Below are 25,402 nucleotides of genomic sequence, written 5' to 3'. Positions count from 1 at the left end.
TCAATTCAGAAACTAGGTGAATCTGGAACTATTAGTATTGTTGTCACCCATTCCACCTTTGACTAGATTGTTTTTAAATAAGAGTACTAAATGTGAGCTTAAATTTTCTATGCATATAGAATTCATGGATCTGCATGACAATCAAGCAATATAGTTAAAATATGAAAGAGCAAGAGTGACAGAGAGAATTCCAAAATATAGAGGGTATATAATACCCAATCACCTAGATTAATTTTGCACTAAAATTTGTAAAAAGTAGAAAAAAGACATGAAATGAAAATGCCGAAACATACCCAAAAAAACGTGTTGATCATGATTGTTTTTTTTCCTGTTAACAAACAAGTTCTTACGCACAGTAATTAATGCCTTAATCTAAACGTAAGCCGTAGCTGAAAACATAGATTATATCCTTCTAATGTTGTTCAAGGAGAAACTAAGAAAAAATATATGGTTCAGAACACCATTAATGAAGGATTTATAGCCTATAAAGATTTAAAGAACAGAAGCTACAGAAAGATGTTGCATCATATACTAGTCTGAACTACACGAAGAGGGTTTAAAAGACCATTAAGGCTAGATGCTGTAGAAAGCACCTTGCATTGACTATGTACAGCATTGCATGCATCAGCAGCTACACCCCATCGTAAAAGAGAAGTCGCAGCATCAATATATCTGAAAAAAAATAAAAATAAAAAGCATTCCATGCATAAATTTCTTTGCAAAATACGAAGTCTGTGAAAAACAATCATAAGCATTCTTATGCATAGGTTACACACATGAAGACAATACTGTACAGCAAACTTGCATTTACCACCCATAATCCAAGGCACAGGCTGATAAAACATATTTTAACTATAGGTATATTGTCGCTCAGTGACATATCAGAAACAGGCCAGAAAAGAGATTTTCTAAATTGGTAAATCAGCACAGGTAGAGGTAGATCTAAAAGACTTGGTTAAAAAATATTAGAAATTGCCTTTTTTAATTAGATTTAAATGAGAATTTGATACTTAATAGGACGCAATGGAAAAAAAGTATTCATTTAGCCGACCCCACGCGCACAAGCTCCCTTTAACTCCATGCATACAATTGCTTATTTCAACATATAGCAAATCTTGCAAACTTTAACATCATAGACCTATCAAATATGTGCATGCCATAATACTATATATATATATATATAATGTAGAAACTTATTTTTCTATAGGATTGTAAAATTCAAATACACATTGCATATATAGCATGTTTGCATGTACTTACAGATGCAGATAAACCACGAATATAAAAATTGCACATGCCACACCCCAATACAAACAAAGCATGTTTAATTGCATTACAACCATATGCCTACACGTGCATTATCAACCCAGAGAACTTCCTAATGGCCATTTGGTTGCAAGTATTTAGAATATATGTTCATTTCAAATACAATGTCAAATAAATACAATGCATTTAGAATACAAAGAGTTATTCAGCTGGTTGTATTATAAATTCAAAATATCATTTATTTGTGTTTTATTGAAAATAAAATAAATCAAAATTTTAGCATTGATTATAAGGATGGTGATAAAATTTCAAGTACAAAATTAAAGCAAGATGAGAGAATAATCGCATCAAAGATCTCAAACACAAGACACAAAGTTTTCACAGTTTGATAAGATTCATCTACATCCATAACAGCACAAAGGTATACAGAAAGATATTACACTTCATATGAATAAAGACTAGTATAAAATTTTCTATATTAATGACAGCATTGAGAATGTAAAGCTAAAAGAGCAGAACATTGAGAATGAGGCGTTGATGCTTCTCTTTTTATGCTCTTCCATGCTATGAGAACTTCTTCGTCTCTTCCTTTCTCTTCTCTCCTTCATCTCTTTATTTGCTTGTGATTATGTGATGATTTAGAAGTAAGGATTATATGAATTTATATAGTAAGATATTCACCTTCTAACATTAATGATTAATCATTAATGGAGACTCATATGACCTCCCTTACAAAATTTTGTGGCATCCTCCATTTAAAACTTAATGAAAGCATTCATGAGTAGATTTTGTGGTAACCTCCATTTAGAACTTTGTGAGCTAGGACTGTCACATTGTTGAATGACCTAATATTTTCAATAATTAAAAATTTTTACTCATCTCTTAACATTAGTCTATTTTTTAAGCTTTTTTTTTTTGTATTAATATATTTTTTATATAATTCTTTTAGAGTACACTATGATAGTGGCAGCAGGATCGACAGAGATGGCAAGCGAAGATGGCGAGGATGGCAAAGGCTAAAATGGAGCTAGCTGAGTCGACCTGTTGATGATGAGTGGATGACAACTAGTTAGCAGTATCATGGGTCAAGTGATGCAGCATCGTTGCAACAGTAGATGCAGACAATGACAACATCAACAATGGCAACGAAAAATGGCAAAAATGGTGATAGGGACTATATCACAACTACAAAAATTGGGCAAAATTCCAAATTCCTTAAAAAACACTGCATTTGTATTACTTCTAACCAAACACATGAAAATTTAAAACTCGTACATTTGTTTTACAATACACTCCTAATAAATTAAAACAAACAGCCCCTAAGATTGAAGAGAAGGGGGTGATGCACGTAGATTTAAAGCTTATGGGATGTGGATTCTTGAAGGATTGAATGGAGGTACAATTAATGGGGTAATTGGTATTTTCTAGAGCTTAATGGTAAGGTATGAAAGTGGTCCTAGCTGACCAAGTCAAAAGGAATGGTGGATGATCAATAGAGAGAAAGAGATGACATATCTTGTCTTTATATTCTTCCCTTGTGAGGGAGGTGGCAAAACAAGGGAGGGAGACCATTCAACTATTATAGTGATTTGCTTGAGCTTCATGACATTAACACAACATGCCATGTTTGAGAATGGATTCTTATGAAAAATCAAACTTTTCATAACTGCATTTATTTTTTAGGAATTAAAAAAAAAATAACTCCAACACCATGCATGCATAAATTAAGGTCTAATCTCCATACTAAATTACAAAAAATCTGATTATCATGGTGTGAATAGGCATTTCACAATTCAATTAACAGAAAGTCATAGATATCAAATTCATGAGTAGTATTCAAACGCCATGAGCTGATTAACAATAGGGGAATTCAGGGATACTGCCCACACTAACCTGACCAATAATCAACAAATAAAAAAAAGTGCTACTTAGGTTTTATTTCCAAATTAATAATGAAAGATAGTTATCACAAGAGAGGACATGGGGTTGAGGTTCCAAATTCATAATAGAAGATAGTTATGAGTAGAGAGGAGATTGGCTTAAGATGACTACCCAGCACAAACTCCCACTAGCCCACTCCTAATGCAAACTGAGAGGGCTCAAAGAATTGTCATCAAGCACGTGGGCATGAGAAAATGGAGAATGTGAGAGGAGGGAACCATTCACTCTTTACCCGTCCGTTTATTTGTAGAGAGAGGTTAAGTGTCTATGAGTGCAGTGAACCAATAATAACGAAAAAAAGGAGAAGGGAGATCAAGAGAGGAAATCATTCATTGACGCCTATTTACACATCTCTCATTCATTGACGCCTGTTTATACATCATCAAAGTTGATGCCCGCCAATGACTAGTTACACCCATCGACCACCGTCAATTTAACACCCATGACCCACCATCACCGTCTACCATCATTTTGCACAAGTAATTGTATGATTTGGACTTATAGGTGGCATGTATAAAAATTGATAATGATCCGTTCTTTTAACTTTTTGTTTTTAATTTCTTATAATACCCCACTTTAAAAAAAGCCGACCCCACGTAGTGGGATAAAGGCTTGATGTTGTTGTTGTTGTTGTACCCCACTTTAAAAAAAAAATTAACCCCTAATAAGGACTCGTGTTTATGCAACAAAAAATCAAAATATTTACTTTAGTCATAATTCAATGCTGAACCATATCAACTTACAGCAAATATTAGTTACCAAAAAGTATTATTTATTTAATACATATGAAGAATAAGTTATATGAGCTGCCATCTTACTTCTCAAGTTTAATATAAATGCTTGTGACAGCTTGATATAGATCAAAAGCCATTTGTTCTTTTCCATCCTCTTCCAAAATCCCGCAGGCATCATTGTACAACCGAATAGCTTCATCAGGTTGAACATCTTCTAAAGCACTTTAAATTAAAAAAAAAAATGAAAATGAATCCTCTTAAGAATTCCCATCCTCACAAATTAATAAGAAAAAAAAAAAGCCAAAAAAATTCACATACCGAGCACCTTTCGCAAGAGCATCTGAAGCAGGTTGTGATCTTCCACATTCCATGTATAACTCGGATGCCCTCCTATAATGGTCAGAAACCTCACTCCAACGGTTAAGATCCTTAGCTAAAGCACCAGCAGATTCCATATGTTTGGCGGCATCCCAAGGCCTATGAAAGCTCATCAAGGGCAACAAATTGAATAAAAGAAAATAACATAGATAGGAAGTTCAGATAAAAATTTTAATATAAATACTCAAAAGGTTACGATGATATCATTTCTTGGCCTTTTGAAGCCTTCTCAAATGCTTCTTTTGCCTTTTCATTATCTTTCCTCATCCTGTAACCAATAGCTTGAGCAGAACAAAATAAAAATTAAAGTTTGGAAGTCAGTCCATCAAGAGCAGCATTATCATTTACTATACCAACCAGCCTGTTCAAATAATGCTGTAGCTGTTTTCCAATCAGCAGACCATCTTGTAAAACTAAGCTTAGTTCTGCAAGACCATACAAGAAGAACTTAAAAAAAAATCTCCTAATAAATGCAAAAAAAAAAAGAAGCAATGGTAAAAAAAATTATAATAATACGTCACTCATCTGGCATATGCGTCATATCTCATACCATTAGCTATTTATACCATGGAGCAGACGGAGAATACATTTGGAAAATGGTCTTAATAGAAGGTTAATTTATTAGATAAACTATTTTATTCAAATAAATCATGTATTTGTAAAATTTTATGTTGGTTAGATAAGGTTAGATGAAGCCTCCTCATTCAAATATCATGTAATAGGTAAATTACATTCAAATCCAACCTACTTACACAATTAAAGGCATAGTTTAAAGCTTCATTCACAAAACAAAGCTTCTTACACAAAATTAGGATAGGTTATAACAATTGGATCCCAAATTTAATTTATAAATAGAACTTTATTGGATGAATGAAAACATTATTGGCTTATTTAATAGGAGAATCTCCCTCTGCTTAGTTTTGTGCATTCAAATCCCAAGTCCTTTTATGAGGATTTTATTTAATTTTGGTTGTTTTTTTATCTAAACCATATTGGCAAGTCGAGCTTTCTCACACATGGGGAGAATTATGAGGACATCAGCAGAAAATTTCTGCGCATCTATCATTGGAGGAATCGTAGATCAATGACTACGATATGGAGTCTTTATTTATGATGAATTTTTGTATTTTATTTTATTTATATTTTGGTTTGCCATTGTACCCTCAAGAGGGATTAATTTATGTTGTAGCCCCGAGGGCATTTGAGTCTTTATGTTTTTCTTTTATTTGAGGCCTATATATGATGACCCTCCCTATTGTATTAGATGATGATTGATTAATAAAAAATTTCATCCTTCTTGTTCCTTCGAGTGTTGAGAGCTCTAGAGAAAGAAGAAGTCCCTAGGTGAAGCAAAGGCAATACCCGTCAGCCGTCGGAAGAGTCCGGGCTCACAGTCTACCTCCTCGTTCCTTTCCCCACCCCAGAACACCTCTCCTTTTCTTCTCAACCGACGGCCCCCTTTCCATCTTCCACCCAAACCACCGGCCAAATTCCCCAACCCCACCCCAACCACCGGCCAAACCACTACCTCCACCCTAAATCCGCCGGTCAAACCCACATCCTCCACATCAAACCGCCGGCCTCCCCTTCACACCCGAGCCTTGATCCCAATCCCTAACCGCCGCCAGCCTACGCATCCCCAACCTCTTGATTCCTCTTCAACTACCCCTTTATTACATTCTTAATTTAGTCCTTATCTAATTTGGAAAGTTTCTTAATTCAAATTCAAAATTGAAATTTAAAATCTTTCCTAATTATCCTACGCTTATTTTGAAAGCTCCCCTAATTGATCTCAATCTGAAATGAATTAGGATTTAATGCCAAATTCTACATTCATTAAATCTATTTCCCCTCCCTAGTTAGAGGGAATTCAAATTTCAAATATTTCCCTCCTTTCCACCCTTAAAAATCTGAAATTAAAAATTCATATTTCGGAATTGCTTCTTCTCCATTCTCTAACCCTAAAGCTGAATTTAAAGGGACCTCCCTAGTCTTGGCCGAACCCCCTACCTCTCCTCTCCCTTACTTCACATCCCTACCAAGGAAGAAGATACACTACCACTTAGCATACTTGCCTCATGAATGGCCGATCCCAAGCACGAACATGGATTCGTGTATGATTTTCAAGGACGAATAGATATTCTCTGATCATCCTTCTTCGACCTCAACTTGGAGACCAACAACAACGCTGACAACTACGTCAACCAGATCCTTTTCACTTTGGTGTCTGCCATCGACGAGCATCAAATCTCCAGACAGTGGCATGTTATTGAACATCCATCAACTTCTTTCCCTCCGGCTAACTTTTAGCTGGGCAATACTGTAGGTATTTCTTGTCTTTAGTGGCAACTTTAAGTTTGCTAAAATTATTCTTCCATTAAAAACACCTCAAGACTGAAAGTGAGGAGAACTCAAGGTTACATTTCTATTTGTTAAACGGTGGATTTCTGTTGTTTATGCCTTAGTTTTACTATAAGTTTGTTGTTATTTTAAATTGTCATGTTAATCTTTCTTGTAACTGCATGCCAAAGCACAACCACAACTAAGAAATCCTAGAATCTATTCTAGTGAAACATTAATTTTAAAATTAGTAAGCTTAACAAATTTTTATTAAATTCCTGCAATTCCTACTATGTTTCACATTAGATACACCATTGTATAATAAGGGGATTGAAAATAATGATGAAAATAAAATTGGTGTGATGAGATGTTTAGCAATAACTAGGGATGAAAAGATTAGAGGAGAAAGAACAAATTTAACAAGAATGTTACATATAATGAGAAGAGATTTAGTTTGTGATTGAAGATGGGAGTGCTAAAAATGTGATTTCTACCGATGCACTTATAATGACAAACTTAAAGAGTGAACTTCATCCCAAGCTCTTTCATTTAAGTTGAGTGAATCATACGTCTATATATGTGACCGGCAAAATGTTAGCTCCATTCAAAATGAGAGATTATCATAATCATATTTGATGTGTTGTCCTACTTTTTTTTGCAAGGTCTTCGATGGATGATGAATGCGATATATTATGGTCAAAATCAATGTTTAAAATTGCGTATTCAGGTATTGAGGCGTTTTTCATTCGTGAGGCGATGCATAAGCCTCAAAGCATTTTGAGGCGTAAGCCTCAAAGCATTTTGAGGCGTAAGCCTCAAAATCAAAAGATTGCGTAAACATAAAATAATAAATTTTTATATGCTAATGAGTGAATAATATAAAACATAAAAAAGCATAAGATATGAAGTGAAATCAAAATATCCCAATAATAAGACAACATGAAATATAGTTCAACTCAAAATTCTATCTTTCCCAAATCCCAGTATTCTTTTCATTAACATACAATTCCAAAAATAAATAGCAATGACATATCACATAAGAACTCATAAGTCATCAGCACTGTCATCACTAAGGGGTTCTTCATTTGAATCATCACTATGATGAACTGATCTCTCCCCTTTCTCCTCTCCTATAGAGTCCAATGTCGGGCATTTACTTCAAGATTTATGTAAGTTTTAATATATATAGCGTGAGGCGTAAGCCTCATGCCAGTGAGGCGAGGCAGGCCTCAAGGCGGACCTCAACCAAGTTGAGGCGCAAGCCTCATAAAAAAAAAACTAGAGGCGTAAGCATCGATGCGTTTTTTACTAGAATTGCGTAAAGGCGAGCCTCATATTGCACAATTTTAAACAATGAGATAAAGAAAGCCAAATTACTAAAACAAACTTCAAGGCCAGGTGCTAAGATATGAAATACGAATGCTTAAGCAACAGAGAAATCTAGGTCAAACTAGTCAAGCGATGACAAGCCAGAAAGACCTTATCCACATGCCATGTGTTCCTTCAAATTTTCTATAATATGAATTTTTTAATAGTTTCTTTACATCTATTATTTGGAGGATACTTTATAGTCTGGCTCGATCCCATTTACATTAGGTCCAAGCAAGGCTACGTAACTTCTATATCAGCAACAAAAAAAAATCTACTTATTATGCAAAAAAATAAAAACAAATTTGATCGATTTATTACTTCCTAACATATTATATACATATATAGGCATGCAAAAAGAAACAATAAGAAAACAAATAAAGAAGAATAATACCCTAACTATGAAGACTTAAATTACATTAATCACTTTTCAATATTAGGATCCCTATATATTCTGTCTATAGTGCATTAGTGCTTAATACGTCACACTCCTCAAGCCGAAGCATAAATATCAATTAACTCCATCTTGTTACAAAAAAAAGATAGGTGCCTCTCACTTATTCTAAACAGGAGACATGAGCAACAATTTTCTTGGGCAGCACCGTGATAGGAAGCACTTGTGTTCGCAAGTATTCCTAACCCAAATCAGTAAAATTTCAGCAGTAAACTGCTGTCCACAGCAGCCAAACAGCAGGAATTCAGCAGAAAATAGGGAAACGGGAAGAAAAACACAATAATATGCTTGTATTTCACTAGAAAATCAAGGAAAACAGTAAAGATACACTTGATCCTCAATTCGAGAGGAGGATCGATCTCTCCCAAATCTCTAGACGCCGCTAGAGCCCAAAGAAAAACTAAATCTATGAGATCTCAAATTTCAGCCAAATTCAAGATGATCAAACCCTAGGAAAATCTACTATTTAATGCATACAAATCAAAAGGAATTCCCTAAACAGTCCCTACGTTCAAATTTCCCTCTCAAAACGCTCAAAAAAACTTCCTAAACGGCTCTACGGGGGCGGACGGGCCGCTCGTTCTCCGCCAGATCCGCCTGTTCGCGATTTCCGCCCGTGAACCGGTCCCGCCTGGACCGGCTGGACCGGTCCAGTGGACCGGTCTAACACACCGCATCATGTATGAAATGATATATTACCTCAACATGTTTAGTTCATTCATAAAGGTTAAGACTGTTAGCAAAGTAGATGGTGGTATGATTTTCACAATAAAGTCATAGGTTAGTTATCAGGTAAAACAAAATCACCCAAAATTTGTTTAGTGCATATCAATTTACATACAGAATGAGACATGGCTCTATATTTTGCTTTAGCACTTGACCTTGCCACAATAGTTTGTTACTTCATTTTCTAAAAAGACGTAATATCCAGAATGTTGACTTCCTGTCATGTCAAAAAAAGCTTCAATATTCAATTTTTAGATTTAGTATGTAACAACCCCTTTACTAGAAACTTTTTGATATGCCTATGAACTTATAGAACTGCTTCCAAATGCTTGTTAGGAATTGGCATGTGCTAATTGACTACTTTAACGAATAATGAGATGCACGGTATGGTAACATAAAAATAAATCAGCTTACTAACCTTCAATATTGAGATGTATCATCAAGAAGTTTATCATCACACTAGACAGCTTAGTCGCCATAAGACTATCAACAAATTTACAAGGCGGCTTGTTTTCACAAAGAAGTCCAAGGCCATATTTGCTTTGGGAGATTGAATTCCCTTTTTATATAGAAAATTTTAATTCTAAGAATGTATTTGATTTGTCCCAAATCTTTCATGACAAAACACTACTGCAAATAGTGTTTTACCTTAGAGATATTGTGATGGTGAATAAAATGTCATCAACTAGTACGGTAGATCTTATATAAGTCTGCTTGATGAAGACAAGTGATCGGTAGTGCTTTACGAAGACCAATCAAAGACAGAACTTTAAAAAGTTCATAAAATCAAGTCCATGCACTTTGTTGAGAACATAGATAGCTGTAAGAAACATACTCAGGAGATTGTTTGATATAAACAACTTCATGCAATCCATCATAAAGAAAATCATTATTAACATCCATTTATTACATAGGCAAACCATGATTAATGATCACAGACAAAAATAATCATACTACATTAAGGCGAACAACAAAGAAGAACGTATCAAAATACTCGATCCCTATATGGGTGAACCCTTTGGCAAAAATTGAGTTATGTAGAGAATAAGTGATCCATTATAATGAAATATCATAGTGAAAACCCGCTGACAAGCAATGGTTTAACCATAAGAGCGGAAACAATCATATCTCATAAAGGATAATGTGATGCATCATGATATGACCTGAGAATAGATACAGATGATAGAAACAAAATAAAGGTATTGAAAAAGAGAATAATTATAACTAATAATAAAAGAAAAGAACTAAGCATCATAGGTAAAGACTCTGAATCAGGGCCGTCGATCGTCGTCCCTGGCGATGGTACACATGGCGAAATCTGATGCCCTCATCAGAATAGGATGAGCAATATGTTGCCTATTGCCTTGCCATGGAGCAATATGAAGATGTAGGTCAAATGTCTCATCACCTGATGGATGCTTCCAACAACAACAACATCAAGTCTTTGTCTCACTATGTGGGGTCGGCTACAAGAATCCCTTTCGCCAATGTATCCGGTTAAAAGTCAAATTCTCATTTAAACACCTAATGGATGCTTAATTGAATATAATAATATGGTGGTCGGATGGAGTTTAAGGATGAGTAAATTATAACTATGAAGGTAGGATGAGGAGCTTTGCTGAAATCGCATGCGAGGTAACTTTCATCCTTCTCTTCAATGCATCTTCTACTTAAAGTTGTATATACCAAACCACATGTCTATTTTCACTATTGTCTTTTCAATAGGTGTTACTCCACTGTGGTCTCTCATATAATTAATTCTCAATTTATGCTTCCTATTTCTGACACATATCAATCTTAAGATCTTTTTTTCTATCAAGCACAACTTGGCTACCAATTACTTCTTTGTCTGCTAATACTCAATCCATATGACATAGCAGTTTAATAAAAGTTTTATAAATTAACCTTTTTTAAGTCATTATATTCTATCAATGCAAAGTACTCCTAAGGAAATATGTACTTGACCGCTCAAGCTTAAATAATAGATTCGACATAGGTAAAACCTATCACAATTAGGTATCGCTTAATCTTCCAGCAAAGGTAAGTCATAATTATTAATTTCACACTGACTAAAATTAAATATCATATCAAATATTTATTTTTTGTTCTACTAAATTCTAAGAATATTTTCTTCCAAATATTTCCTCTGCACTAATTAAAACTATATCAATTGCAAAAAACACAATAATACAATATTTTGAATAATTATTGCAAGTATTATCATAACCAGAAAAAGTGTTCATTATTCATTAATATCTGAACTTTGAAATAATTGTCAATTGATTTATTCCACTAAATAATAATTTCTTCCGTCTATATCAAATTTTTAACACAATTGCTGGCATGTACTTATGCACAATCTTCTTGCAACATTATTTCAACTATTTTCATATCTCATCCCAAGAAATTTTGCATTCACAACAAGTTCAAGTATATCTAACTGGTAAAAAAATGACCTTTTTTCACTTTTGATAAATGCTTTCAAATTTTTGTGGTTGGTTTCGTGATTTATTCATACACAAGAAACAAAGAACTATAGAAATATTCCATAAATTACAATTTGACTATTACCATATGAAGTAAAGTGTTCAAAAATAATAGGAAAATGTACCACTCCACCTCAACAAGACAAAGTTCCTACATCAAACTCTAAACAAATATAATAAACCCTCAATTATCTGTTATCACTTTCCTCGAGATTATATATATATATATATATATATAAAAGAATAAATATTCTTCCCACTTTAACATGAGCCCTTCAAATGAGTAGTCAAGATTGATGATCTTAGTATAGAAATATTGAGAACATTTTGTAAGAAAAAATTACAAAATTTTATGATGATTTGATAAAACATCAAAGCTGGCAAAATATTATAGATGCATGAGTTCAAAAATCCTATCAAAAGTCAAAACCATTACTATATGCGGAAATAAAGGAAAATGCAAGAAATTTAATTCATCTTGACCAGTTCATAGTAAAGAAAATAAATAAACTGCTACAACTATTTATTAATGATGAATGTACTAATCTATAATGAATAAGGAAAGAAGCATTCTACAGCTTAAGAACTCTTTAAAGATGAATGAAATAACCAACAATAAATTGATCATGAAATTCAATGAATTGTGATGCCTATCTAGACTTGCGTTTTGAAATCACCAATGACGTAGTGGAATTCATTGTGAAGCAACTCAAAGAGAACAAACAGTAAAAACACTATAAATTACAAAAATTCTTCATATATCTTTGTCCCTTACGGTAGATTTATATAATATAGCCATAGAATGTTCTAGAAAGTTCTAGAAAATAGGTGCAAAATATATATCATAGTTCTAAGATATATTTTAGTTAAGATACACCACATCATACTCCCCCTCTATCTGAAGAATTCACGTGTGGAAGTAGGGGCATATGGTGGGATCGTAGCAAGCGGACAGATCGGCCCGTGCGTTTCGAGTCGCGCGTTCAGGGGGGCGAACAACAAACAAGGCAGATTGGTTCGTGAGCACTGGAGACAAACAACGAACAAAGCATAATGGTTTGGTCGGAATGGGATCGATCGCGCGGAGATGAGAGGCAAGCCGCATGGGAGCAGAGTACGCACTGGACATGCGTGCATGGTCGTGGATCGCATGTGGAGATGGGTCACGTGAAAAAGGGTTGTGCAAACCGATTGTGCAAGCGGGTCGTGCGAGTAGTGTCGCACACAGAGACTGATGTTGGATGCACAAGTGGTGTTGCACGCACGGAAACAAGCAAGTGCGGGATAAACTGCATTTGCGCATGATTAGGTCAAAGCGGAAATGGCCTTTGGATACGAGAGCAAGCTGGTCGTGCGGGAGCGGAAGAGGTCCATTTGCCGGTATAATTGCCAACAGTGAGTTGATTCACTAATATGGTTGCCAGCTGTGGGATTGATTCGCCGGTAGTAGTGGGGTTAACTCGCCGGTATGGTTACCAGCTGATGAACGGCAGTCAAAATTTTCCTCTGATTGTCGTCAAGAGTGAACTTCTAAAGTCTGTCATTCTTTACGAATCTGAGCTCTGATATCAACTGATATAGTGAAAAATCATTATAAAGCAACTGATGCGGTGCATCAAGCCATCGGGTGCACTCTACACTTTATATTAGTTATTATAATATTTTCCTATTATCTGTTTTCTGTTTCTGTTGCATTCCCACTAGCATAGTTTCTTTTTATATGACTGTTTAGTGAAAACTACTTTTTAGTTGCCGTAGACATTTTCAGCAAGAGACAGCTCTCTTGATAGCTAGTTTTTGTATATCTTCTCTTGGAGAAGATGAAGAAGGCAGTTGATCAAATATACATTTTGGCAGCAAGCCATTTACTGTTTCATTGCCTCTTTGTTTGTTCCTTGTGCACCTGCTTCTCCCGTGTTACCACACCAGCTTTGGTATCAGAGCAAGAAGGTTCGGGCAGATGGCAGAGTCCAGCAAGCGTGTGTCGAGCGGGGATGACCGAAGCTTGGAGGCGCTTTGGGCTGCACACGCTGGTGTCGAAAAACGACTTGATGATATTGCGGCTGCAGTGGACAGACTCACGGCAGCTCTACGCCGAGAGCCGCCAGTAATCCACACAGGAGAAATTAATCACCGGACGGGAAGACTCGCGCCATTGATTGAAACACCTGTGGACGGTATAGGTGGGTTTCAGCACAGAGGGTGTAGGCGCGCTCCCTTACTACCGGAACTGTCTGATTCAGATGACGAGCGTGGCATCTATAATCCGGAAGGACTGTCAGATTCAGACGCTGATTTGGGAGGTCGTCGCCAGCGACGACCGTGGGGTCGTGACCGACACCAAGGGGAGTTTCGAGTAAAGCTTGACATACCGTTCTTCGACGGCAGGTTACACATAGAGGATTACTTAGACTGGGAGCGATCCGTCGAGAATTTTTTTGATTACATGGAGATTGAACCTGATAAGCAGGTAAAGTATGTTGCCTGCCGACTCAAAGGAGGAGCGAGCGCGTGGTGGACGCAGCTGTTACAATCGCGACGGAGAGAGGGGTGCGGACCAGTCCGTAGTTGGCTACGAATGAAGCAATTACTCCGGGGACACTTTCTCCCCACTGACTACGAGCAAATGTTGTACCTGAAGTATCAACACTGTGTACAAGGGAATCGTTCCGTCAGCGACTACACGGAGGAGTTCTATCGGTTATCATCCCGGAATGATTTGAATGAGACGAACAATCAGCTTGTAGCCCGCTACATTGGAGGTTTGAATACCACATTCAGGACAAGCTGGAGCTAAACTCCGTTTGGTCATTGTCGCAAGCAGTAAACTTTGCTCTCAAAGCCGAGATTCAATTGGCTCGTCACTCTAGAGGGAGCTCTTACCGGAGGCCAGCCACTGAGGGAGGAAATGAGATTCTTAAGCAATCAGGAACCAGTCACCAGCCTGGCACTGCTTACCGCAAACCATCGCCGATGCCAGAGCTTAGCGACCCTGGTGCTCCAGCCAAGTCAGGTTCAGAAGCGAAATTGCCAGTGAAACCAAAATTTCCTTTGAAGGAAAATCCTTATCCTCGGCCGCAAGGAATTAAGTGCTTTAGGTGCTTCCAACAGGGTCATAAATCCAATGAATGTCCAAACAGACAGCAGTTGCAACTGTTAGAAGGAGAAGGAGAAACTAGTCCCGAACAGCTAGACAACGAGCACGCCACAGATGTGGAGGACGTTGAGGGAGATGAAGGCGACCGCATCCTAGAAAAGTTACTATTGGCACCAAGGAAACAAGGCAACTCCCAACATCACGCCATCTTCAGGACAAAGTGTACCATTGGAGGAAAAGTATGTGACTTACTCATCGACAGTGGGTGCACTGAAAATGTGGTTTCTCGTGCTGTGGTGCAGGCCCTGCAATTGAAGACAACCAAGAACCCTCAGCCGTATAAGATAAGTTGGGTCAAGAAAGGCATGGAGATCATGGTAACTGATATGTGCCGTATACAGTTTTCAATAGGAAAACACTATACTTGCGAAGTACTGTGCGATGTGGTTGAGATGGATGTGAGCCATACAATTCTGGGCCGCCAGTGGCAATTCGACGTGGGTGCGATTCATGACGGACGGGCTAATACCTACTCGTTAGACTGGAAGGGTCGAAGATTACGGCTACTACCGCAGACAACGGAACAAGGGACCCTGGGAAGCCGTCCAGCTTTGCATTTTGTCACAGGAAGCAGCGTACTGTCTTCATGGAAAGAGAATGCTATGTTATTTGCATTGGTCTTCAAAGAGAAGGCTCCAACAGAAGTTATTTATGGTGGAGAACCTGAAGTTGTTAATTTACTAGAGCAATTTAAGGATGTGCTCGCAGAACCTATGCCTGGCACTTTGCCACCTCTCAAAGCACTTCAGCACCAGATAGACTTCGTGCCAGGGGCAACTCTTCCGAATCTTCCGCACCATCGACTCAGTCCTAGAGAGCATCAGGTTTTGCAACAGTTGGTTGATGAGCTATTGAAGAATAATCTGATCCAGCCGAGCCTTAGCCCGTGCGCGGTACCGGCACTTATAGTCCCAAAAAAAGACGGCACTTGGAGGATGTGTATGGACAGCCGTGCAATCAACAAAATTACAATCAAGTTTCGATTTCCTGTACCACGGATTGAAGAGCTACTGGAACGATTGGCCGGAGCTAAAGTATTTTCCAAGCTGGACCTCCGCAGTGGATATCATCAAATTCGGATTCGGCCCGGTGACGAATGGAAGACAGCCTTTAAAACGCGGCAAGGATTGTTCGAATGGAAGGTAATGCCGTTTGGGTTGTGTAACGCCCCTTCTACCTTCATGCGATTAATGACCGAGGTTCTCAAGCCTTTTCTCAACAAGTATTGTGTCGCTTACTTTGATGATATACTAGTTTATAGTACCTCCTTGGCTGACCACATCACTCATCTATCTGATATCCTCATGGCTCTAAGGCAAAACCAACTCTACTTAAATCCAAGTAAGTGTGAATTTGCCACTTCATCCGTCTATTTTCTCAGCTTTGTATTGTCCGCCGCAGGTGTCCGAGTAGACCAGCGGAAAGTTGACGCCATTACCAATTGGCCGACTCCAGGCTCATTCGCGGATGTTCGTAGCTTCCATGGCATCGCCAATTTTTATCGTCGATTCATCAAGAACTTCAGCACCGTGATGGCGCCAATCACAAACTGCTTGAAACTGAAACAATTACAGTGGGGCGTGGAGCAACAAGCTAGCTTTGAAGCAATTAAATGTCCCTTATCTTCAGCGCCTGTACTAGCTTTACCCAATTTTGAGAAACCTTTCATGGTTGATACGGATGCTTCCGCCATCGGCATTGGGGCTGTTCTAAGTCAAGAAAACAAGCCCGTTGAATTTTTCAGCGAGAAATTATGTGAATCACGGCAGAAATGGAGTGTCTATGAGCAAGAGTTGTATGCGGTGGTGCGAGCGCTCAAGCAGTGGGAGCCTTATCTCCTGCATCAAGAATTTGTTTTATGCAGTGATCACCGAGCATTTCAGTACATTAATAGTCAAAAACACATTAATCGGATGCACGCAAGGTGGGTCTTATTCTTACAACGATTCACATTCGTCCTGAAACACAAATCAGGGACGCAGAACAAGGTGGCAGATGCACTTAGCAGGCGGCATGCCCTGCTGACTGAATTGCGAACGGAGATTACGGGACTTGAATGCTTGAAGGAATTGTATGCTTCTGATGAGGATTTTTCTAAAATCTGGAAGGACTGTTTAATCAGCAACTCATCTCGGGAGTTCACTATAAGACATGGTTTCTTATTCAGGCATAACCAGCTTTGCATACCCGACTCATCTTGGCGACCGCAACTCATCAAAGAAGTCCACTGTGGGGGACTAGCGGCTCACGTGGGTAGAAGCAACACATTTGATCAACTGCAGTCCCGCTTCTACTGGCCGCATCTGCATCGTGACGTGTAGCGATTTGTGGAAAGGTGCTCTGTGTGCCAGAGTTATAAGACTGGTGGACATCTTGCGGGACTATATTTACCATTACCAACCCCGGAGACTATATGGGAAGATCTAAGTCTTGATTTCATGATGGGCTTACCTCGTACAAGGCGTGGCCATGATTCAATAATGGTCGTTGTAGACAGATTTTCAAAAATGGCTCATTTCGTGCCTTGGAAGAAGACATTTGATGCTTTAAATGTAGCCCGCATTTTCTTTGTCGAGATTGTCCATCTTCATGGTTTGCCACGAAGTTTGACATCGGATCGTGATGTTAAGTTCATCAGTAATTTCTGGAAGGAATTATGGAAACGACTGCACACTGACATCAAACTCAGCTCGGCTTATCACCCTCAAACGGATGGGCAAACCGAGGTTGTAAATCGTACATTAGGCAACATGCTACGTTGTCTAGTTCAGGAGCACCCTAAACTGTGGGATGAACTACTTGGGCAAGCTGAATTTGCCTATAATAGCATGCCAAACCGATCTACAGGAAGAAGCCCCTTCAGCGTGGTGTATACCAAACACCCAAACCATACTGTAGATATTGCGGTTTTGCCCAAATGTGCTAGCAAGCCCGCCTCTGACTTTGCCAATCAGTTTTCTACAATGCTGCAAGATGTAAGATAGAAACTCATTGAATCCAATTCAAAATATAAGGAACAAGCTGACAAGCATCGCCGCGAACGTATCTTTAAGCCGGGAGACTTAGTCATGGTCCGCCTGAGAAGAGAAAGATTTCCGCAGGGGACTTATTCAAAATTAAGCCGCAAGAAGATTGGACCATTCGCTGTCCTTCAACAAATCAATTCAAATGCCTATGTTGTGGATTTACCGACTCACTACAACACCTCGTCTACATTTAATGTCGTCGATATCATAGCTTATCATCCTCCGGACGAGGCACCTACAAATGTTTCATCATCAGAGACTGATTCTCCTGCTGATGGGGGAGAATGATGCGGTGCATCAAGCCATCGGGTGCACTCTACACTTTATATTAGTTATTATAATATTTTCCTATTATCTGTTTTTTGTTTCTGTTGCATTCCCACTAGCATAGTTTCTTTTTATATGACTGTTTAGTGAAAACTACTTTTTAGTTGCCGTAGACATTTTCAGCAAGAGACAGCTCTCTTGATAGCTAGTTTTTGTATATCTTCTCTTGGAGAAGATGAAGAAGGCAGTTGATCAAATATACATTTTGGCAGCAAGCAACTCGCCGGTATGGTTACCAGCTGATGAACGGCAGTCAAAATTTTCCTCTGATTGTCGTCAAGAGTGAACTTTTAAAGTTTGTCATTCTTTACGAATCTGAGCTCTGATATCAACTGATATAGTGAAAAATCATTATAAAGCAACTCAAAGAGCACAAATAGTAAAAACAATGTAAATTCCAAAAAAAATCATATATCTTTCTCCCTTATAGAAAATTTATATAATATAGCCATAGAATATTCTAACAAGTTCTAGAAAATAGGTACAAAACAGATATAATTGTTCTAAGGTATATTTTATTTAAGATGCATCGCATCATATATGAGTAGTGCATCTTAGGATTAGGATACCTTATATACCCTTTATTAGCTTTGGTACCTACTTTCTAGAATCTTCTATTGTTATGTTATATATATAATTGTTGTAGGAAGAAAGGATACAAGAGTATTTTTGGAAAATTATAGTATTTTTATTTTTCTTGGTTCTTTAAGCTTATTTTCATCTTCTTCAATGATTTTCACTACATCAGTTGGTATCAGAGCTCAGACTCGTGAATAATTACGAACTTCATACATTCACTTGGGAAAGACGATCAAAGGAGAAGTTATGACCATGTATATCAGCCGGCAACCATACCGACTATTCGAAACTACCCGCTACTAGCAACCATAACGGCAAAATCGATCTCACCACTACTGGCAACCATACCAGTTAATTAATCCCCATTGTTAGCAATCATGCTGGCGAATCGATCTCACTACTAGCAACCATATCGGCAAATTGAACTCCACCGATGGCAACCACGCCGTCGGACAGCTTCCTGCAAGGTACACATGTGTGTCCAAAAAACCCTTCGATCCGCCCCACACGTCGCATGCTCCATCTCGCATGCGCCCATCTCTGCTCTAACCCACGCCAAAGCCTTCATGCTCTATCCAGCACGCGCCCTTCTTCTCTCCGACCACACCTGCGTGTTCTGTCTCGCACGCGCGCCCATCTCTGCTTTGACCCAGGCATGTGCCCTCGTACTCCGTCCTGCACACGCCTATATCCGCTCCTTCACGCGACCCAGACTTATTACCGCTTCCCTCTCCCGGCGCCCCAATCCTCTAAATCTAGTTCCGAATTTTCATATGTTGGGGGAGTATGATGCATTGCATCTTAGGATTATGACACCTTAGGAATAGTATACCCTTTATTAATTTTGGTACCTACTTTTTAGAACCTTTTAGAAATCTTCTATTGATATGTTGTACTTAAAATTGGTATAGGAAGAAAGGATACATGAGTATTTTTTTAAAATTATAGTATTTTTACTATTCTTGGTTCTTTGAGCTGTTTGGCATCCTTCTTCAATGATTTCCACTACATCAACCAATATAAGAATGAATACATAAAATGATAAACAACACCCATGTGGACAAGAGAAAATCTCAATGGAAATAGGGAAGGAGGGAAGAAAGAAAGGATGGATGCATGTAAATTTTTGTGCATAAAATGAATGCATACTTGCTAAGTTCTCTTGGCTCCATGGTAAGGAAGACAAACACTCTACAGTCTACACTTTCTAAATCAAAATATCAATACACCTGAAGGCCATAAGGGACATGCTACTTGTCACGACCCAACCCGACCGGGACGGATCCCGCTCGCATCGAACCGCAACATAACCGTTGAAAATCCAGGATCTAGCTTTGGAATTTGCTTCAGACTTTCTTCCAAATATCAAACTTACATAAAACACAGAGTTACTATAAACATCAAATATACAGAACAGTTCATATATATTTTCTTCTTTCATCACATAATCATATACAATACATTGTTGTAATATTCTGAAATGACGAGTAAAGAAATTTTTATTTATCTAATATATTTAATTTAGTTATCTAATTTATAAAATGATATTAATTAATAGAAACTCTATTTAAATAATTAGAGGTCTGAAAGGATGCAAGTCTTGGACAATTGGTTGCTTGGTGGGCCCGTTTTCAGTTTCTACTTTTGGATAAGGGGAGGGCGGACGTTTCCTGGGAAGAGGGGAAGCCAATTCACGATTTTGATGAGTGAAAATTTGTTGTTGGAGAGGAGGCTATTAGCAGTTATGAAAGGAGAAGTCGCGCAGGCGGTCTGAATGCATGAGATCGGTCTGTGCTAGAATTCCTTGTAGAAAAATTCGGTAAAAGGGCTGATATATACTGTATTCGGTTTTGTGTTCTGGATCCCTGATTCTGCACATTTCAGAGATGTTAAGGCTGGCAGTTTTGTGTTGAATGCATGAGATCGGTCTGTGCTAGAATTCCTTGTAGAAAAATTCGGTAAAAGGGCTGATATATAGTGTATTCGGTTTTGTGTTCTGGATCCCTGATTCTGCACATTTCAGAGATGTTAAGGCTGGCTTCTTGTACTCGGAAAAGAAGAATGGCAGCCTAGGTTGAGTAAGTGATGTTGTGATTAAATTTAACATGAGCAGTTAGAAAATTTTGGCATAATTTTAAGAATTTCAGATTCCTACAGCAGTTTTAGGAAGGGAATTCATTGAAGAAAAATCCAGTTAAAAGGAATAAAGAGATTTGAGGTAATATATTCTAGTTATTTTATAGGTTTTATGATTGTCTTATAGATCAATATGTAATGGTAAAAGTCTAAAGAAGTGTATATCAATGGAAATGTTAGGATTCATCAGGTATATATGCAGAGAGGTGAATTGGAGATAGTTTATCAAAGAAGAAGAGTGAGAGGTGAAAGAACTGAGGCGGAAAATCATCAAAGAGGTAAGTAATGCAATTATGTTCAAATTTAAGAACTTTCATTTATAAGCATGAAGGTTAATTTTGAATGCAATAAAGTAAAATGTTATTAAATTTGTTTAATGTATAGAAATGATTTTTAATTCAAGCTTCCAGGTATGAATAACCTGATGCATAATAAAATCAGGTAAGTGTAAAACAAGGTTTAATATGTTCATCTAAATGTTTTCCTATTTAATACTGTTTTGGAAAGATGTTAATTTACTTGCATATGGTATGCAATTTTAATTGTGTACAGATTAGAACAGAAATGATTATGAAGCATGCAACAACTTATGTATACTGAAAAGTTTAGTGAATATCAATTTAAAAGTAAAGTTTGGCTATAATTGAAGTATAACTTACAAATGTAGATGGGACGAAAGGGTTCCCATATATGAAACTACATTGTAAGTGGGGCAAAAGGGACCCTAGAGATTATGATACCTGCATAGCAGGTGGGGCAAAAGGGACCCCTAAAGAGGCAAAAGGGACCTCTATGTAATTCAATGGCGATAATGCCAGGTTTACCTGGGCTCCATTGAATAATGTAAAGAAAGTGTAGCCAAATCTTTTATAGATTAAAATTGATATTCAGTTAAATTTCATAAGAAGTAAATATTAAAGTTAATTATGAATTTCTGATGATTTTAATGTTTAATTATTTTCAATGATTGTACTTTAAATGTTAATTAATTTGCAATGCTTACTGAGACTCATAGCTCACCAGTATTTTTCTTACTAGCTGTTGTTACAGGAAAGGGAAAAGAGAAGATCCTAGCAGATTAAATTGACAAGTATTCCATAAGTTATGTTATGTTAGTTTTTATCCTTATTTAATGTTTAAACTTGAGGTAGGTAATATAACCAATAATGTATTACTTTGAAGTTTTGTAGTGGATATGTAAGTATCTTAAGTTAAAAATTTATAGTTACTAGTTGCTTCCGTTTTGATAAGATGAATGAGAACTTTTAAATGTTTTATAAAAATTATCAAAGGTATTAAAGGGATCTTATGATCAAATGATGAATTTTATGACAGTAATACTCCCTGTACTGTTAAGGGGTATTGTGGGGTGTTACAATTGCATGGCTACAGACAGAAAGAACATAATAGAAAAGTCATAACTGTACAAAAATCAAAAGTACAAAATATCTAATTACAGATCAGATATTGAACGGCTAGTCCAAGACTTCCTTCCCTTTCCCAGAACCTAAAAACCACGCAGATAACAAGGATGAGCTAACAGCTCAGCAAGACTACACTAGCCAATCAAAATCTCTAGAAACACACATCAGAAAATACATCAGAAGAGTAATCGTACAAAATTCAGATCATCGTGCAGAAATCGTATAAGCAGACATAATACAGATACTTGATCAAACAGAAATCAAACCACAAACGGAATTCATTTTATATAATAGAATATTCAAGTCAGATTTCACAGAATAAACAGAATCGTACATAACAAACAGAATCGTATAAATCAGATTTCAAATCAGATAAAATCACATTTCACTTATCAGATAACACATCAGATTCCCGGACCCTGACAGAATCTCAACGGATTTAAGCCCCTTATGTCTCCCTTCCCTGACACAGACAGAATCTCAACGGATTCTGGCCCCTTATGCCTCCCTTCCCTGACACAGACAGCATCTTAACGGATTCTGGCCCCTTATGCCTCCCTTGTGCTTACAGCACCAGAACTTGTCAAATATACAGAATTTTCAGATCAGAATTACTTTTCAGATTTCCCTGACATAGACAGAATCTCAAAGGATTCTAGCCCCTTATGTCTCCCTAGTGATAGCATACAAACACATCAAATCATCCAATTCAGAAAATCATATTAAGTCAAAAAAATCGTCAGCGGCATAACGACAGTATACGGAAATTCCACAGAATTCACAATTTCAGAAATTTATTAATTTACCACAGATAATATAAAACATCATTTCAAGACTTTCATTGTACTGAAGCAAATATTTTCAACATCCAGATAATTCGCTATTCGATAAAAACGCCGCAGAATTCAAAATACCTGGTGAAAATCTTCCATAAAATACTCAAAACGTGCAAAAACATCGTCTCAGAAATATACCAAAAGTTACATTGTAAAACATTCACCAGTACGAAACGATACTAAATTTTCGCTAACGGAAATCGAATTTGAAACAAAAAAATCGTCAAAATCCACATTTTTGAAAATTGAGAAAGGCAGAATGTGTCTTACCTCGAGTCGGTAAACTTTTCCAACTACGGCGACGAACGAAAACAAATCGAAGTCGCCCAATCACTTTTCTTCCTTTTTCCTTCGTTTTTCTCTTTCCTGGGCTTTCTCTCTCTTCAAAAATATCTCAATCCAATATATAGAAATTCAGATCGTCCCAATCCAATATATACAAATTCAGATCGTCCCGGATGAATCCTATTCGTCCCGGGACGATTTGCCCTCTGGACGAATTTCGTTCAGACGAAGTGTATTCGTTTCTGGACGACTTACTCTCTGGACAAATTTCGTACGGACGAACCAAATTTCGTACGGACGAACCTCCCAGTTCACAGATCCTATACTTATCATCCCAGGACGATCCCACTTCGTCCTGGATGATCCTGGAAGGAAAAACTAAAAATTGGCTTTCATAGGAGGGAAGAAAGAATGAATGGAAGCATGTAAATTTTTGTGCATAAAATGAATGCATACTTGCTAAGTTCACTTGGCTCCATGGTAAGGAAGACAAACACTCTACACTTTCTAAATCAAAATATCAATACACCTACATCGAGACTCTTAGCTTTTGAGCAAGGCCTCTCTGGTTCAATTCAAGAATTCAACATCCATGTTATTATGATCCACAAGTCAACCCATGTGTTATTCGCTTCAAATGAGCTAATCCAAATATCCAACAGAAATTGCCCTATAAATGGAAATATAATATAGCAGGAAAGCCATACACAATGTTCAAAGAAATAGCATTGATGCCCGTGAACACACAAACAAAAACATAGATTGGATCTTTTAACAGAGGAATCTATCAGGCAAGGCACATAAAACAGCTTCTCTACTGCTGCGATACCTCCAAGTACAAAATTTTCAAGATCTCAAATAGGCCTTTCATGGGGGATTCTATTGCAGCCACAACCACCTTTTAGGTTTGATGTAATATAAAGAAAGATCAACCTCCTGTTTCTCCAAATCTGCATAATTTTCGAACCAAAAAGTCGCAGAAAAGCATATTTGGTCTGCCTGAGTTGCATAACCTAAGCTAGGGCTTCATGAAGGTTCTTCTGAAGTTCGAGTTTTCGATCCGACGCAAAAATTAAATTTTTTGATATCGGACAACGCGAATTACGATATATCATATCATGATCTTACAGATAGAACCAACTATGAAACGAAATTGACGAAACTACGAATGAAAAAGATTATATTAGTATACATCTATTTAAAATCTTCCGCAAGAACGCCCCGATGGCGGCTGCAACTTGCAAGCTCTATGACCTGATTAGACAATAAAAATTGGGGAAAACACCCCAAAGGTATGAAAATGAAAACTAAGTTGCGCGAGGGAAAATGGAATGTTTTCAACATTGAGACCGGGTGAACTCACAACTTATCTGCTTTCGACATCAGCTTCTCAGGTCGGAACTCGCAGAAAAGCATATTTGGTCTGCCTGAGTTGCATAACCTAAGCTAGGGCTTCATGAAGGTTCTTCTGAAGTTCGAGTTTTCGATCCGACGCAAAAATTAATTTTTTTGATATCGGACAACGCGAATTCCGATATATCATATCATGATCTTACAGATAGAACCAACTATGAAACGAAATGACGAAACTACGAATGAAAAAGATTATATTAGTACACATCTATTTAAAATCTTTCGCAAGAACGCCCCCATGGCGGCTGCAACTTGCAAGCTCTATGATCTGATTAGACAATAAGAATTGGTGAAAACACCCAAAAGGTATGAAAATGAAAACTAAGTTGCGCAAGGGAAAATAGAATGTTTTCAACATTGAGACCGGGTGAACTCACAACTTATCTGCTTTCGACATCAGCTTCTCAGGATCGGAACTCGCCATTGCTCCGAACAGAGAAGACGGCTTCCTGTTCTCTGCGTTCTCCCCTCCCGTCCAAGCTCGGATATTTATGTTTGGAAATAAAAAAAAAAAATATTGGGAAAA

At 37.5% G+C, this 25,402-nt stretch overlaps 1 protein-coding gene and 1 long non-coding RNA gene across 3 annotated transcripts; one reads left to right on the top strand and one right to left on the bottom strand.

Moving 5' to 3' along the window:
- Positions 1-509: 509 nt before the first annotated feature.
- LOC110096806 (gamma-soluble NSF attachment protein) lies at positions 510-25,402 on the bottom strand. Of its 2 annotated transcripts, none has more exons than XM_020822907.2 (6): positions 25,254-25,402; positions 4,677-4,744; positions 4,516-4,600; positions 4,260-4,418; positions 4,026-4,163; positions 510-672 (listed from the first exon to the last, which is right to left on the bottom strand). In XM_020822907.2, the coding sequence occupies exons 1-6, from the start codon at positions 25,298-25,300 to the stop codon at positions 525-527; spliced, it is 645 nt and encodes a 214-aa protein (XP_020678566.1). In that variant the 5' UTR covers positions 25,301-25,402; the 3' UTR covers positions 510-524. The 2 variants fall into 2 exon arrangements, with proteins under 2 accessions (XP_020678566.1, XP_020678565.1); XM_020822906.2 differs by lacking the exon at positions 25,254-25,402 and adding an exon at positions 24,827-24,959.
- On the top strand, positions 20,705-22,201 carry LOC114581360. The gene is made up of 2 exons (XR_003703283.1): positions 20,705-21,196; positions 21,969-22,201. It is a non-coding gene; the product is annotated as an uncharacterized LOC114581360 (long non-coding RNA).

Source organism: Dendrobium catenatum, unplaced genomic scaffold (genome assembly GCF_001605985.2).
Source record: "Dendrobium catenatum unplaced genomic scaffold, ASM160598v2 fragScaff_scaffold_1676, whole genome shotgun sequence".
In the NCBI taxonomy this organism is placed as follows: Eukaryota; Viridiplantae; Streptophyta; class Magnoliopsida; order Asparagales; family Orchidaceae; genus Dendrobium; species Dendrobium catenatum.
This window is presented reverse-complemented; position numbering and strand designations above follow the sequence as displayed.